Genomic DNA, 14140 nt, shown 5'->3' with positions numbered 1-14140 from the left:
ATACAGTAAAAACAGCAATATTGTGAAATATTATTACAATTTAAACAGTTTTCTGTTTATATATATCTTAAAATTGAATTTATTCCTATGATTAGTCCAGTCTTCAGTGTCACACAATCCTTCAGAAATCACTCTAATTTGCTGCTCATTTATTATTATTATCAATGTTGAAAGTTTGTGCTGCTTATTAGTTTTGTAGAAACCATGATACCTTTTTTTGGACTCTTCAAAGCATTTATTTGAAATAGATATATTTTATAACATTACAAATGTCTTTACTAACACTTTATGCATCCTTGTTGAATAAAAGTATTACTTTCTTTAAAAACATATCTTCCTGACCTCACACTTTTGAATGGGACGTGTGTACAAATATTGATGGGACTACAGATGGTTAGAGTTCACTTATGAGAGCTTTGCTCATACCCAAGAGAAGATCCTCTGGATCCTTCACCACAATATGAGCGTTGAGCTCCTGCAGCTCTTGATGCAGCTCCTCTAACTTCTTGTTGGACTTCTTGAGCATATTATCAACATATGCCAGTCTCTTTTTTTCTGTGGTGACCTTTCTAAGGTTCTCCACCCCCTCTTTGATCTTCAGCTCTTTGCGGATCTCCCTCTTGATCTGCTCCTTGATTTCGTCTAGCTTCTGCTGCACCATGGTATCAGACAGGTCAAGGTTGTGCCCCAGGCCCAGCCGGTCCGAAACCATGTGAGCCTATACAAAATAAACATATATTAATATATTTTGATGTTAATATCCTTACCTTAGTCTTTGAAAACAATTTCAAAGACTTCCTTAAGTCTTTTTTCATGCAAAAAATAAAAGAATCTTAGTAAACACCTGAAGGAAATTCCCTCCTAAGGCATAATTGTCACCAGTATCACGATTCATGATATACTGCATTCACATCTCCCAGCGCACCCTGCACACTAACCCATAAGCATGAACGAAACCACACAGAGGCACACATACACATAAAGAAGCACAGTATCACTGACATCAGCAGGGAGGATAACTGGTCTGAGTGAGTGGTCTGAGTGGGTGAGCCAAATCCTGCTTAGCCCAGCTCTTCATGAGTTCACTGACAACATGTAAGAGAACTGACACGGCTCCTCTAATCTTCCTCCAGGGGAAAGTGGAGCCATAAATAAAGCTTAAAACAAAACTTCCAGCAGAATGTGCTCATTCAGGTCTAAAGGAGGGTGAAGGTGAGGTTCGTCAAAGCATGCACAGACAATAAGCAAAATATATCTGAATCCACAATGGACATATTATTCAAATACATCAACATTCAAATAGTAAAAATAGAGATGCACTGATAATATTACTCTGGAAGATAACAATAAGATCAACTGATAAATGGCTGATGTTAAATTTGAAAATTATTTGGTCTAAATGCAAAAAAGAAAACACTAACAACTAAAATCAGTAATTTCATTGCTACAAGTGAGGCATTACAGCATTATAATGCACAGCATGAAAAATGTAGTTATTCTGAGACTTGCTGACAATTTACATTTAACAGTGTTTTTAAAGAGTAAGCATTAGATGACAGCAGAGGTAATCTAAATGACCATGTACATTTAAAGGGTATGTTTTCCAATTTCAAACCAGCTTTGCATTGTTGCAATGTCTGAAAGTAAGTTAACAGTGTGTATTATTTTTCCATTCTACCAGGACCAAGTTATGCCCTTATATTTGCCAGCAAAAATCCGCCAGATGACGTAAATCGATTTTAAAAAATGTCTTTTTACTGCACAGACTGCCAACTTATTATTAAAACCCCATCATGCCAATGGTGAATTACACCTTTATGACAGATACATATAAATTGAAATACTGTCCTCTGATGTTTGTGGATAATTGATATGTTAGTGATATTGTGCATTCTTAATTAAAAATATAAAGCTGAACTGGAGTGAACGTTCTGAAATTTTAGCTTTGGTGACCCTTTTGTTTATATCCTTCATCCATGACTTTGAAATTTCACTGTCTGCACAAAGAAATAAAACAAATAAAAAATAACTGACATACATGTTTTGACACTCGGAGTCTGCTTGCACGTACAGCACTGACTCGTGGGTCAACTGAAGGTCATGGAAAAGCAACTGTCCTACATTTTAGGAGCCAGTTGTACCTCATCTCTTCCTCACTTGTGCCGCTACACTCAGGTGAAACACACAAAACCAATATCAAAACAGCACAACCTGCGTGACAAAAAATGTTCCATTAATAATGTGCTTTGCTCATTAATACTCAAACTGATGAGGGTTAAAATCTCCCTTCATACAGTCCTGAGGAGCACTTTAACTAACAACAGTGTCTCCAGACTTCTCATTCACCACATAAAAGCAAATTATGCAGCAGTGTCTCTTCCACTTTCCATAACTCTTGGACTTATCAGTTCTGGGAAAAAGGCTGACAAAACGTGTTTCAGTAACAACAGTGTCATTTCCAGTTTACAAAAACCGAGAAAAACACAACAGATTCCTGGTTGTAATTTGAATGCACTGGCAAAATGACATCTGACAGGACATGGTTTTGCAGACAACTGAATTCACAAATGCTCAGAAATGGTGTCATTGTGAATAACATAAAAAGAGAAAATGGGTGGACTCAAATAACTATTGTAGTAAGAGTAAAAGGCTACATCTAGAAGTCGCTTTCCAAAATAATGCATTTATTGAAGTCAAGTTATAATAGCTGACAGCTCTTTGCAGTTACTGACCATCATCCATTTACCAAAAACATAATTTTGATGTTTAAGACATCTTAAAGGCAGATAAACATTAAAAAAAATATATAAATATTGGAATAGTTTATATATAAATTGTTTAGTTTGTTAGTTTACTTTAACCAAACAAACCACTCTACACTATATTGATAACTAATTTCAAAATGTTAGAAACAAGACTGCAGTTCAGCACTGAACAAAAAGACAAGCCCAAAATAATTTGTTGAAAAACACAAGCGTAAACCAATAGAACATAACTTAATTCTAAACTTCCCAGTAGCTATAGTAAACTTTACTATACTACATCTCACAGTAGGGATGCTGTGGTAATACCACGATAGAGGCAGTGGACTTAACTGTTGTCCATTAGCTTTATTTAAATCTGATTTAGTTTACCTCTTCAACCAGTTTTGCTGTCTAGGTAGGCAGCTCATTGGGTTTTGAGACACGGCCAGTGTGTACAATTCCAATACATCACAACTCCGTGTTTCCACTAGACAACATCGCATAAAATCTAAATTAAATTTTATGTGGAGACGCTAATATAACTGTACGGGAAAAATACAAGCTCTAAACTCCTGTCATAAGCGTTTTCGGGCCACATTCCCCGTTTTCCCGTGTCATGAGCTCCTCGGCGGAGGGAGCAGCTCGTCCCAAAGGAAGAAAAGTGGTGGCTTGAAAGTGCGCGAGAGAGATGCGCTTAGGGCGAATACTATGTTTTTAAAGCAAAAAAAAGTCGCCGTGCACACTTTAAGATTCTTTACATCTATATTGTATGAAATAAAAAACTTTTCCTACCTGCATGGAATCGGCGGCCATCTTGGTTGTGAACTTTTTTTGAATCAAACTCTGGGGAAGGGGAGGTGAGTCACTCCCAAAAAAAACAAGCCTGTTATGTTTCCGTCTCAAGCGAAAAGCGCTTTATTTGGGGTACGATCCATAGCATGGCCGGGATACGGAGGAGGTCCCATTGTTGAGCAGTCGGTTTGTTGTAAACGCAAGGGTTTAGACCCGGGCTCAGAGCGAGATCCGCGCTTTTGGGGTGAAGGCAGAGCTGTGCTGCTAATATCGGAACAAGGGGAGGCGGGTGGCAGAGCGACCCAAGTGCAAGTTTCAGTTCCCGCACCCAGTTCAGCCACGGCCAGTCCACCCTCGATCACGTGATCAATAACAGCTTCACAGACACAGACCCTGCGTCCCAATGTGCATATATCCCCACCCTATCTGCCCTAAATAGTATTGAAAATGACAAACATCACATAGAATTTAGCATGGATAGTGTGCAAATTGAGACGCAAGGCAGAGGCTTCAACATAACAGTCTGATTCTATAGGAGCAGGACCACGAATAATATTAGATGACTTGAATTTATAAGGACTTTATTCTGTTAAAAACGGCACAAGTTATTCTACTGCGATTATTGCATTGGGGCTTATTTTACAGGAGTGGAACACTGTAATGATTCATTCTGTACGTACTTTTTATGTAGAAGTTTCTGCCGAAGATAAATTAGTTCTATCGCGATGTATTCTATTGGCAGTAACACATTATGTATTTTTTATTGGGACAACTCATTTTGTTGTAAACTATTCTAGGAGTAAACGTTATATAGAGCTTTCTTTAATGTATTCTAACAGTAGTTATCAACTGGGGCCGGGGTCAGGGCCCACTAGGGGGCCTCAGTCACAGGATGACTTAAAATTATTTAAATTGTAATAAAATAATGTAAAATAAAAATCAAGATGCCACAAACAGTCATAAGGGTCAATTTTTCAAAATTTAGATTTATACATCATCTGAAAGCTGAATAAATAAGCTTTCAATTGATGTATGTTTGCTAGGACAGGACAATATTTGGCCAGGATACAATTATTTGAAAATCTGGAATCTGAGGGAGCTGTCTAAATTAAGTCCTTAGCAATGCATATTACTAATCAAAAATTAAGTTTTGATATATTTACGGTAGGAAATTAACAAAATATCTCCAGGGAACATGATCTTTACTTAATATCCTAATGATTTTTGGCATAAAAGAAAAATCGATAATTTTGACCCATACAATGTATTTTTGACTGTTGCCACGAATATACCTGTAAGACCTAAGACTGGTTTTGTGGTCCAGGGTCACATTTGTCTTCTTCAATAACGATCATTTTTATTCAAGAATGTACAGTTCAATCACAACATAATTGGGTGGGGGTCTTCAAATGTGTTGGACAAAGAGGGGCCTTATTTGACATAACACAGCACTCTATTGTGATTTATTCTGTAGGAGTAGCAACGCATATAATTTTTACTGCAATTTATTCTATAGAAGCAGCATTACTTAATCTATAGGGATTTATATGGAAGTAACAGAATTCATATTGTGATTCTGTGAGCAGGACCACATTCTATATTTTATTACCACTTCTATAGGGATCTTATAATGTTGAAGCAGTGCAACTCATTTCTTTATTTATTTTATAGGATCATAAACAACATTCTGTATTATTATTCTATAGGGACATATTCTGTAGAAACAACTAATTATTTTCCATCTATAGGCGCAGGACCACATTCATTTCATTGTGTTTTTTAATGACTATCAAATAATTTTGATTATTTAGTTTTGATCACCTCGGTCACTGTGCCCCCTCACCTCTGGTGCCGTCTCCGTAGTGGGCGCCCTGATTTTAGTCGGTGAGGCAAGGTACTGCCCTGGGAAGGTTTCCCAGGCTGTTAAATACACAGATTAAAAGCGAAATGTTTTCATTTCGGTTCGTTCTTAGCAAAAAAAAAATTTTCCTTTTCGTTCAGGTTATGCAGAGCGAAATAAGAACGGTGCTGCATTTAGAAAGAATTCTTATTAACTTTGCTATTATTCTTGAATTTTCAAACTGGTAACACTTTGCACTTTGCAGTTTCGAATTATGCCTTTACTGTATGACTTTACGACTAAACATATGTTTTATGACTAAACATGCCTATTTTACTTAATAAGGCTAATAGTTTAGCTTCAGCTACATCACGAATATGGACACATTTGGATTTGTGCCTGAGAGAAGTAAGCCCAATTTTACCTTACGTTTCTTTATTAATTAATTTGTTTTGCGTCTATCCCGTTTTTTCCCCTGTTGCATCTGAAAATTACTTTCAGAAACATTTTTTTTTTCAAAGCAGTGATGATATTGCTTTTCAGCTCCAATGGTTAACCTAATTTAAACGGCCAGATATTACCATATACGTTGAATTTCCACAATATTAGACATTCACAAAATGGTCTGTAGCTGACAAAGCAACTACTGGGTTATATGAGGTCTTGAATATGAAACTAGGTGCTCTATTAGTGTCTCTTTCTCAGAGCTCAGCAAAAAAATGATGAGCTCAGGACTTCTGTTCGGATATGTTGTGCTCCCTGAGTGAATTCAAGTGGTCGTTTCTGTATGCAGAAGCTGTTGGTCTGTCCCGCTCACAGTACAGTTTTCCATTTGTGCAGTGAAAACGGTCACCAGGTACTAGCTGGTTATGGCAGATGGAGCAAACAAAACACTACAAGAGTAAAGAAAGAAATGACTGAGGAAAACATATTACAAGGTACCCTGTCCCCCCAAAACACACTGCAGAATATCAGCCTATAAACCAGGAGTAAAATTACAGATCATTTTTAATTGACTGTATTTGAATGGGTCAGTTTAATAGAGTAAATTACCTTGACATGGAAAACATTGCCCTGTGCTCGCATAACCATTTCATTTGCTGGGATGGACTTACTGCAAGCCCTGCAGGCTCCGCTGTGACCGAATAATCTGTAGTGAATATCATAATCACAAATGTCTTTTAATAAGCAAGTCATTATAATTTAATTAGCAATTTTTTTTCCATCTCTCACAAACACAGGAAGGCATTTAAGCTTTTAAATCTACATATAGTATAGCTATTTGAATTTTTGCTTACTTTGTTTCCTCTATTAAAAGGATAGTTTAACCAAAAATTAAATTCTGTCATTTACTCATTACTTTTTTTTAACCATACAATGCAAATCAGTGGGGTCCATTGTTGTTTTGGGCCCAAATTACTTTAATTGAAAAACAATTGAAACATACAGTATTTAAAACATCTTCTTTTGTGTTTCCCTTAAAAGTATATTCACCCAAAAATGAAAATTCTGTCATCATTTATTCACCCTTATTTTTTTTTCAAACCTGTATGTATTTCTTACTTTTGATATACACAAAAGATGATATTTTGAAGGATCATGATAACCAAACAGCTCCCATTCCCAATCAATAACATTGTTTTTTTTCGTCTATACAATGGAAATCAATTGAAATCGAAAGTGTTAAGTTCCCAACATTCTTCAAAATATCTTCTTTTGTGTTCCACAGAAAAACGAAAGTTATACAGGCTTGGAACAACATGAGGGTGAGTAGATGACACTTTTTTCTTTTTTTTTTGGAGGACTATCATTTTAAGTCTAACACCTTTTTTTTTTTTTTTTTTAACTATACTCCCAGAAAACTTATGAGATGTATAAAAGAACTGCTCTCATTTATCTAGTATATTTGTTAGCTCAGGGTGTGAATGATGGTAAATTATCGAGGATGACAATAGCAAAACAGTGTTGTTCCTGTAGTCTGACCTTATATAGTCACTTTTGCATAGGATCAAGCCACGCTTTGTGAAACACCATGAGCCAATTTCTGCCAGCTGGGCTTGACAGCAGGAGCACTTGAGACAGTGGCAGTGCCAGTACCCATCCAAAGCAAACAGGAGGAAGCGGTCTGAAATCTTGCATCCACATCCAATGCACCACTTCCATGCCAGGGCCCCCATTCTGACATGAGGCAGTTGTGCATTACAAGCAGTGTTTACCATAATAAATGGCTCACTACCTGGAATAGAATGCATGTAAACTGAACAGATGTTTCAGTTAACTGGACAACAAATACAAACTGTATTCAATTAGTTTATAAGTAGACAATAAATTAACCAGAGGGCCTCTATCTATATGACACTGACAGATACACAATATTGTTCAAGTAAACAAGTTCAACTCACTCACCTGCTTCACAACTTCATGCTTTCACAGACTCATCAATATCGCGTTCAGTCTGTCAGTTCGGATAGACGCAGACACCCGTTCATTTCTTGTCTTTAGGCAAAAAGGAGAGGTCATAAACATAAATATAACTTCGTTTACCTACATTTAAATGACCTCTCGCTTGCATCTCCTCATGAGGTCTGAACGCTGCAAGTTAATGGCGCTCGTTACGCAGACTTCTATCCCCTTTAAACATCCGTGAGGTGACGTCAGGCTCGCTTCAGCCAATCAACAGCCACTTAAATTTTAGTCTCGTGCTGAAGCAGCCCAGCAGATGCAGATGCTAAATGATTGATGCTATCAACATCTGAATGGCGCATTCGTCACTTGCACTGACATTTCACTATATTTAATGTACTATTTAAATTTTAATTGTAAATCACAAAATTAGCTGGCAGAAATTGATTTGTCAAAGTGACTTGAAGAAGTTTAGAAGAACTGCCTCATGTTTCTCAGTCGGAGTCATTTACAATGGGGCCTAATCACCCATATTAAAGACCTGATTACAGCACACACACAGAATCATGGCCAATCAAATCACTATGAAAAGAAACCTTGACAGCAGTCTGATTGCTTGGTAATAGAAAATCATATGTGAGAAAAGGATCTTGCCTTTCTTATCATCTGTCTGTCATTTAGCCATGATTATCATCAGATTAAATACAATCAAAGCAGTTTGGGTGAAAAGTGGTAGTCATGGGAACCAGCGAAAACTGTTTATCTTGTCAAATGATCTTAATTCAAACCTGCACACTCTAGATTACAGAGATGTAGGAGATGAGAGGGGATTGTGCTTGTCGGCTTCTGTCACTCATTATGGTGTATTATGTCACTATTCAATGCAGAAAAGTAGTCTCTGATGACATGACGCCGCCGTAAGAGTGGCTTAGTGTTGATATACAGTGCGCTGTTTACTTTGAGGAACTAAAACCTTCTAACTCCATGTTTAGTTTTATTTTGAGGCTGCTAATATCTGCAGTTGCACTCTGTTTGTCACATATTCCCTGTTTGGTGTCATGGTTTTGGGCTTTTATGTTGAAGGTTAGGTGTTGGTTGTCTTCCCTAGCGTTTAGTTAGTGTTCTGTTCTGGTTCTTGTTTGCTTTCTGGTTTTGATCAGTCTTCTGGACATTTTTATATATTTTTTTCTCTTTAGTTTATCTAATTTGGATCCAGATCTCCCTTGTTTCCGAGTTCACGTCTGTGTTGTCGTTGTATGAGAAAAAATACATTATACCACTATTAAAAAAAACTGTTAAAATAACAACAAACAAACAAAAAACACGGTAGCTCTGTCATTTCTGGTTGCCTGAATTCACTGTCAAAAGTATGTGACAATGTTTCAGGTATTATGGCATATTAGTGCCTGAACATTAAATGATATGATATAATGTTAATATACCAAAATCTGCTTTTTACCTTAAAATGTACTGATAACCATAATAAAACAGGTCGAATAGAAAGTCACATGGTAAATCAGAGTTGTAAGTGGCCTGTCTATTAAACATGGCCAGTACTGGTAAATAAACGTGCACAGGATCATACACACAAAGAAAATACATAGGCACAGCACACATAAAAAAAAAAAAAAAAAATGTAATGCAAAACACACTAATATACATGATATACATAATATACACCATGATATAAAAAGAACAACATGTATTTAGAATGTAAGCATATATAATACCACGCAGAGACTTCAGGGAATGTCCTTTTACTGTTGCTTTTTTTAACATAAAATTTATAGTAATTTGATTTCATTTTTAATTGCAAAAACCATAAATTTGACAGTATATTACCGTAAAAATATGTATAATATAATATTAAACCATTTACAGTTTTCACCTTATATGGTAAGGTAAGGGAACTTACAGTAACAAATTTTTACTGTGACATTTTTACTTTTTATTGTTATACTCCCGTTTACCCCTACCCAATATTAAAAAGAGACATATGGACACATGTAGATGTGAATGAACCAGACTGGTTCACAAATGAAACTATGAATGTTCTGCATGAGCTATTACTTTTTTCAGCCCCTATTGTTGGTTTTGCCCGTCTAGATTTCCTGTAAATGAGACCAGCAACCCCCCATCTCCTGGATCATTATGTTTATGTAATAAGGTCACAGTCGTTGATCTAATGGCGGCGTGCAAAGTTTGAAATGCGTGTGGGAAGGGGGGCATAATGGAAAATAAGTCATTTGCTCCACAGCTCCATTACTTTAATTGTTTACTAAGCAGAGGCATGTTGTGATGTTTCAGGTAAAGCACAGGAGTCACATTAACAAAAGAGCATGAGCTGTCTGAGCACATACAGTTAGATAGGGGCATAATGGAAAATAAGTCATTTGCTCCACAGCTCCATTACTTTAATTGTTTACTGAGCAGAGGCATGTTGTGATGTTTCAGGTAAAGCACAGGAGTCACATTAACAAAAGAGCGTGAGCTGTCTGAGCACATACAGTTAGATAAACATCAGATGGAAAGCGTGAGACAGGGGCCTCATTATTTAGAGCCAGAACCGGCCCATGTCTTTTGAGCACAAGATTTTCATCATTGCTCTATTATTGAATCTGCGAAACATTTGACAATGATGTGCATTTCTGTTCTGGTAATTAGAAGGACATTTTCAAACAAATCTACCGAATTATTTTAGCTGGTTATTTTAACGAAACAATTTCCCCCTAATTAATGTATCCTTTCCCCACTGACGATAGCCAACAATTATGATGTTCATTAAAAATGAAGGGAAGCTTGACTGTCGATCAAACACAGAAAGGGATTGTTTGAAAGGCCCTTTATTTGTTGCTGTGACAGCTCAATCACCCATCATGATCTAACCGGGGGGAGGTAAAAACCGCCGACAATGACCCTCAGAGGCTACAGACAGCCCTTCATTTGAGTGCTAATTAGAAAAATTATATCTCTGAAAGGCAGCCTGCTATCTGTTCCCAGTGTGTTGAGAGAGACAAGCTGAAGAGACAACAATGAGTTAATAGGAAAATTAATTATTTACACTATTATCTAGGCCAGGCCATTGAAAGAATGACTCAATAATGCTTTAATTGTGTTGCTGATTACATTTAGATAGACTCGAAAGCTTATCAAAAGCTCTGTTTATTATGTGCTCAGATGAGAGAACATGGATATTGCAGCGGTGCACAGCACAGCTTCAGTACATCTTGTGTGTTTCCCCTTAATATAATGTCAGTGGTGAGCACTTCTGTGGAAGAGGAGAGGTTACAGCAATGGGTTACACCCAGTTATTTTAGAGCAAAAGATGTTTGTGGTGGTTAAAAATTATTATTATTTTTTCTATGAAAAGACATACATGGACCATCAGTCAAAGTATGGGGGTCAGTAATCTATATTTTTAAAGAAATTAATACATTTATTCAGTAATGATGCAATGAATTGATCAAAAGTGGCAGTAAAGACAGTTTTTAAATAAATGCTGTTCTTTTGGAACTTTCTATTCTTCAAAGAATCCTTAAAAAGCGGTGCTAAAAATATTAATCTTTTTTCAACATTAGACAATAAAATGCTTCTTGAGCAGCAAATCAGCATATTTGAATGATTTCCGAAGGATCATGTGACATTGAAGACTGGAGTAATGACTGCTGAAATTCAGCTTTACCATCCCAGGACTAAATTACATTTTAATATATATTAAAATAGAAAACAGTCATTTTAAATGTTAATGTGCTTTTAATGTATTTTTGATCAAATAAATGCAGCCTTGGTGAGCATAAGAGACTTCTTTCCTAACATGAAAAAAATCTAATCTTTTTGTTTAATGTTTAATTTGTGTTTGTGTCGTTAGTAACAAAAAAGAAGGTGAAGAATATTAAATCAAATATAAGCCTCCATATATTTTGGTTTCTCCTTTGTTTAAAAAAAAAAAAAAAAAAAAACTTTTAGAAGACATAAAACAGTCTGTGATATTTTATCAAAATTATAATGATAAGGGAATAACAGAGAAGGAAAAAAAATCTAAATAAATCAACTCTTTTTATTATGGCCGACATATCCAAAAATCTGTTTTCAAATCTACCTCAGCAATGTCAGCAGAAAAGAGCAAAGCTCCTGGAGTCTCATTAATTTGAAATGAAAAAAAAACAACAACAACAACAACCAAAGAACAGAGCAAATACAGGCTCACATGGTGGCACTGTGAAAGAAAAGAGAAATATTAAAACCGATATATATTTCATATGCACAGGTTACTCTAGTGTTTCATATACAGTACAGATTGGTTTTGATGCTCTAAAAACATCTAAAAGAACCTGTACATTGTCAAAACATTTTTTTACGTAGCAAGGGAGAATTTGTCACAAAGACCTACTGTTCTACTGATATTTTAAGGGCAAATGTGCAATCCAGCACCCATTTCATGCACAAATGTGTGTTTAGTAAAGATCCTGTACATATAAACACTGGAATTGTACAGACAAATTTCCATTTTCAAAAAGACATCAGTTCCAGTCTTGTAGTACCATCAACAAGGCAAACAATTTCACATGATGGCTGCCTATTTCCACATTGATGTTAATAATGACAATCTATGCAACTGTACCTACATTTCACATTGTAAAACAACTCCGTCCTCACCTATTCATATGCTGAGATATCAAGTCATATTTACACTGGCTGTAATAACAGCTCTGTGTTACAGGGAAAAAAAAGGCACAATCTCGCTGAATGTAGAGTCTTTCTTTCATTGAACACATTTAAAGTTCAACATGGTATGTTGCCATGAGAAACAAAGTATGTTTAAACTACATAAAAAAACATGATAATTCAGTCATAAAATATATAAAAGCAAATTAAAACAAACCGAGAACAAGTAACAGTACACTGATCCACATGCAGATAAACATTTCATCTTCAATTCTTTATCCTCCCATTTTTAAATGTTTTGGTCCAGCTGTAACTGTAATTCCTTTTTTTAAAAAAAAAAAAAAAAAAAAACTTTTAGAAGACATAAAACAGTCTGTGATATTTTATCAAAATTATAATGATAAGGGAATAACAGAGAAGGAAAAAAAATCTAAATAAATCAACTCTTTTTATTATGGCCGACATATCCAAAAATCTGTTTTCAAATCTACCTCAGCAATGTCAGCAGAAAAGAGCAAAGCTCCTGGAGTCTCATTAATTTGAAATGAAAAAAAAACAACAACAACAACAACCAAAGAACAGAGCAAATACAGGCTCACATGGTGGCACTGTGAAAGAAAAGAGAAATATTAAAACCGATATATATTTCATATGCACAGGTTACTCTAGTGTTTCATATACAGTACAGATTGGTTTTGATGCTCTAAAAACATCTAAAAGAACCTGTACATTGTCAAAACATTTTTTTACGTAGCAAGGGAGAATTTGTCACAAAGACCTACTGTTCTACTGATATTTTAAGGGCAAATGTGCAATCCAGCACCCATTTCATGCACAAATGTGTGTTTAGTAAAGATCCTGTACATATAAACACTGGAATTGTACAGACAAATTTCCATTTTCAAAAAGACATCAGTTCCAGTCTTGTAGTACCATCAACAAGGCAAACAATTTCACATGATGGCTGCCTATTTCCACATTGATGTTAATAATGACAATCTATGCAACTGTACCTACATTTCACATTGTAAAACAACTCCGTCCTCACCTATTCATATGCTGAGATATCAAGTCATATTTACACTGGCTGTAATAACAGCTCTGTGTTACAGGGAAAAAAAAGGCACAATCTCGCTGAATGTAGAGTCTTTCTTTCATTGAACACATTTAAAGTTCAACATGGTATGTTGCCATGAGAAACAAAGTATGTTTAAACTACATAAAAAAACATGATAATTCAGTCATAAAATATATAAAAGCAAATTAAAACAAACCGAGAACAAGTAACAGTACACTGATCCACATGCAGATAAACATTTCATCTTCAATTCTTTATCCTCCCATTTTTAAATGTTTTGGTCCAGCTGTAACTGTAATGACTAGTATTTACATATATTTGTAGATAAAAATATATTATCTGCAATTGCTGAAAAAATGCAAGACTGAACCCCAAGCAGAAGGTTCTGTTTTAAAAATGGCAAACCGAAAAATGTGGAGAATTGTTTCTGACAAGATATATGATGCATTTTTAACCATGTGAAGTACATCCACATCTGTGTTTTTCCAATAAATCCCATAAATAGCCTTATGAAAGTCCAAGAAATAAAGTATTCCTCATTTTACTATATTGAAAAAATGACTTTGTCAGCTTGATAAGAATGTTTAGTAGTCATCTGTACTTTGAAGATGTAAAAAC

The 14140-nt window shown here is 35.6% G+C and overlaps 2 protein-coding genes across 2 annotated transcripts in view; both read right to left on the bottom strand.

The window, feature by feature from the left end:
- pkn2a (protein kinase N2a) overlaps positions 1-3912 on the bottom strand; it is a 25205-nt gene extending 21293 nt beyond the window's left edge. The window contains exons 1-2 of the mRNA XM_016493184.1: positions 3537-3912; positions 427-718 (exon numbers count right to left, since the gene is read on the bottom strand). Coding sequence (XP_016348670.1) covers positions 427-718; positions 3537-3557 — 313 coding nt within the window. The 5' untranslated portion in view covers positions 3558-3912. The remainder of the gene's footprint in view (positions 1-426; positions 719-3536) is intronic.
- Positions 3913-5838: 1926 nt separating this feature from the next.
- Positions 5839-7628, bottom strand: LOC107693715 (LIM domain transcription factor LMO4-like). The gene is made up of 3 exons (XM_016493183.1): positions 7360-7628; positions 6430-6526; positions 5839-6269 (listed from the first exon to the last, which is right to left on the bottom strand). The coding sequence occupies exons 1-3, from the start codon at positions 7626-7628 to the stop codon at positions 6105-6107; spliced, it is 531 nt and encodes a 176-aa protein (XP_016348669.1). The 3' UTR covers positions 5839-6104.
- Between the last annotated feature and the right edge of the window lie 6512 nt (positions 7629-14140).

This window comes from Sinocyclocheilus anshuiensis, unplaced genomic scaffold (assembly GCF_001515605.1).
Source record: "Sinocyclocheilus anshuiensis isolate Anshui unplaced genomic scaffold, SAMN03320099.WGS_v1.1 scaffold1472, whole genome shotgun sequence".
Taxonomy (NCBI): domain Eukaryota; kingdom Metazoa; phylum Chordata; class Actinopteri; order Cypriniformes; family Cyprinidae; genus Sinocyclocheilus; species Sinocyclocheilus anshuiensis.
Note: the sequence above shows the minus strand (reverse complement) of the source record. Positions and strands in the feature narration are given on the sequence as shown.